This window comes from Numida meleagris, chromosome 1 (genome assembly GCF_002078875.1).
Source record: "Numida meleagris isolate 19003 breed g44 Domestic line chromosome 1, NumMel1.0, whole genome shotgun sequence".
NCBI classification, from domain to species: Eukaryota; Metazoa; Chordata; class Aves; order Galliformes; family Numididae; genus Numida; species Numida meleagris.
In genome coordinates this window covers 25,038,070-25,040,398 of record NC_034409.1, presented here as the reverse complement: position 1 = coordinate 25,040,398, position 2,329 = coordinate 25,038,070, and the positions used below count along the sequence as shown (strand labels likewise).

The following is a 2,329-nucleotide window of genomic DNA, read 5'->3' as shown; positions in this document are numbered from 1 at the left end:
GGTAACAGATGCTTTTAAAGTGATTTGTATGCAGTGATGACTTCAGCTGTATGCTGTTAGGTCTTGACCTAGCAAAGGAGTGAGTGTCTGGAGCCAGATGACACAATAAAATCCTAATAAAATCTCTTTATAGAACTGAACAGTTTGCCTGTTTGACTTGAAAAATGCATGTTGTAAGACTTTTTATTAATACTCAGCAGCCTTTGCTACCAGAATGGAAAGAGGAGAGAGAACTGGTGTTAAAGAGAGCCTGAACTGTGAACACCTCTCACATGTGAGCTTGGGTATTCCTTCAGTGGCCCAACAGAAACACAATCCATTATGTGAGTGCACTGAGCTGCTCATGGCTCCAGATATCCCAGCGGGTAATTCCTCTTCACCGATGCAAACTTTTGTTGTTTGTAACACTTTTTGTGTTAGTTTTTCACTATAGGCAATAATATTCTCAATGCCACAGTATGTAGACAAAAATTATATAAATGACAAATATGCTGAGTGCTTGTTGTTTTCTTTAACCCATGCATACGAGAACGTGAGATGAATATTTTAATTTAGAAATAACTGTATCGTGGGATAATGTTGATTTCTGTTCAGAAGTGACATGTCTAAATATTTCTTTCCTTTCTAACTGGAAAAGGAAGCTGAGCTGTTTGAAATGTGGTTTTCTGTGATATATAATTTAACTGAAAGTGTCCTTTTTGTAGTTACATTGAAAGTGCCGTCTGTACGTTCTAATTTACAAAAGCATTATGATTATTAGTGGGAAAACCTGTCAGTCTCACAGCAATAGTGCCACGTGGGGACCACGGCCCCTTAACCAGAATACCCTGGAGCTGCAAATGTGCATGGTCCTGCCACAGCCCCATCCGCTGCACGGCCCATGGAGGAGCACATCTGTGTCTCGCTGCCTCTGCTACCACCAGGAGGTATACATTCGTACAACTGGACACTGATTTTGCTGTAATGTCTTTCAGCTATTGTAAACATCCTGGAAAAGCGACTGCATTCTATCTGTGGGGCCTTTTCGATGGCAGACTTGAAAATGTCAGGAGAGTAGTGGGTATTATCTGTCTGAAACATTTGGCAGGATTTCATGTTCCTTTGGTATTGCTTACAGGAACGCCAAGAGCTGTGCCTTAAGATGCTGGGGAGCACTGTCCCACTGCAGGCTGCAGAAACACAGTGGGGAGAAGCTAAGACAAGAAGCCACAGTGCCTGCACTTACATGCTCGTAAGTGGTGTAGCATCAGAGAGTAGGAGCTGGTGATGGCAATCAACGTCTGCATGTTTGTCTGTTGACGAACCTTGTTTTGTGTAGAAATGTGTCATTGGCAGAGCCAAGGCAGAAGAAAAGCACACCGCAAAAGGAACGTTTTACTACTTGACGATTATGCTTCATACACGCTTTTTTTTATAAGAGATTTATTTCTCTCACCGTGCAGAGCCTTCTGAGCAGGGGTTTTACAGCTCAGGATGGTGCTGAGCAATGCACACACGCGACGCACAGCGAATTGGCGCTGTACACCTCTGAGACTGCCCTAGCAAGAGGGATGGGCAAAGAAATTGGGAAAAAAAAAAAAAAAACTATACAAAAATCCCGATCCCAGATGAGCGAGCCCTTGTTAGGGCTGCACCGTGAAAACACCGGCTGAAACCCTTGTGCGAGCACGCAAAACCAAGAAAAAAGTTACAGCGTGCGCGGCTTTTTTCCTAATCGTTCCTGCTATTAATCTTCCCTCCCCCCCCCCGCAGCCTCCCGCCGTTTCGCTGCGTTTCATCATGCGGCCGGTGCCCGCTGCCGCCGCGCTCCCCCCGCCGTGCCGGGGGCCGGCCCGGGGCCGCCTCGCAGCACGTGGCCGGGCCGGGGCTCGCGGGGCCGCGCTCTGCCTTCCCCGCCCCCGGCCGGGACCGACCCGCGCTCCGCCGGGCGCTGCGCGCTGCTGCCGGGCTCGGGCCGCGCGGGGGAGTCCATTTTCGCAGCCCGGCGGCCGGGAGCCGTGCCCCGCGCACACCGGCTGACGCGCGCTGCGGGCTTGTGGCAGCAGGGAGCGCGGTGTTTTCTTTATGGTTTTTTTCCCCCTCCTTTTTTTTTTTTCCCTTGGAAAACATGGCTGAAGCCGGGACGGGCTTTCTGGAGCAGCTCAAGTCCTGCATCGTCTGGTCGTGGACGTACCTCTGGACGCTATGGTTCTTTATCATGCTCTTCCTGGTGTACATCCTGCGGGTGCCGCTGAAGATCAATGACAACCTGACCACAGGTACGGCGCCCGCCCGCCGCCAGGCGGCCCCCGCCCCGGACACCGACCCCGCGGGCCCCGCGCAGCTGCGG

The 2,329-nt window shown here is 50.6% G+C and overlaps 1 protein-coding gene across 1 annotated transcript in view; it reads left to right on the top strand.

The window, feature by feature from the left end:
* ST7 (suppression of tumorigenicity 7) overlaps window positions 1,903–2,329 on the top strand; it is a 137,836-nt gene continuing 137,409 nt past the window's right edge. Inside the window, exon 1 of the mRNA XM_021384864.1 lies at window positions 1,903–2,258. Within this exon, the coding sequence (XP_021240539.1) occupies window positions 2,108–2,258 (151 nt within the window). The 5' untranslated portion in view covers window positions 1,903–2,107. The remainder of the gene's footprint in view (window positions 2,259–2,329) is intronic.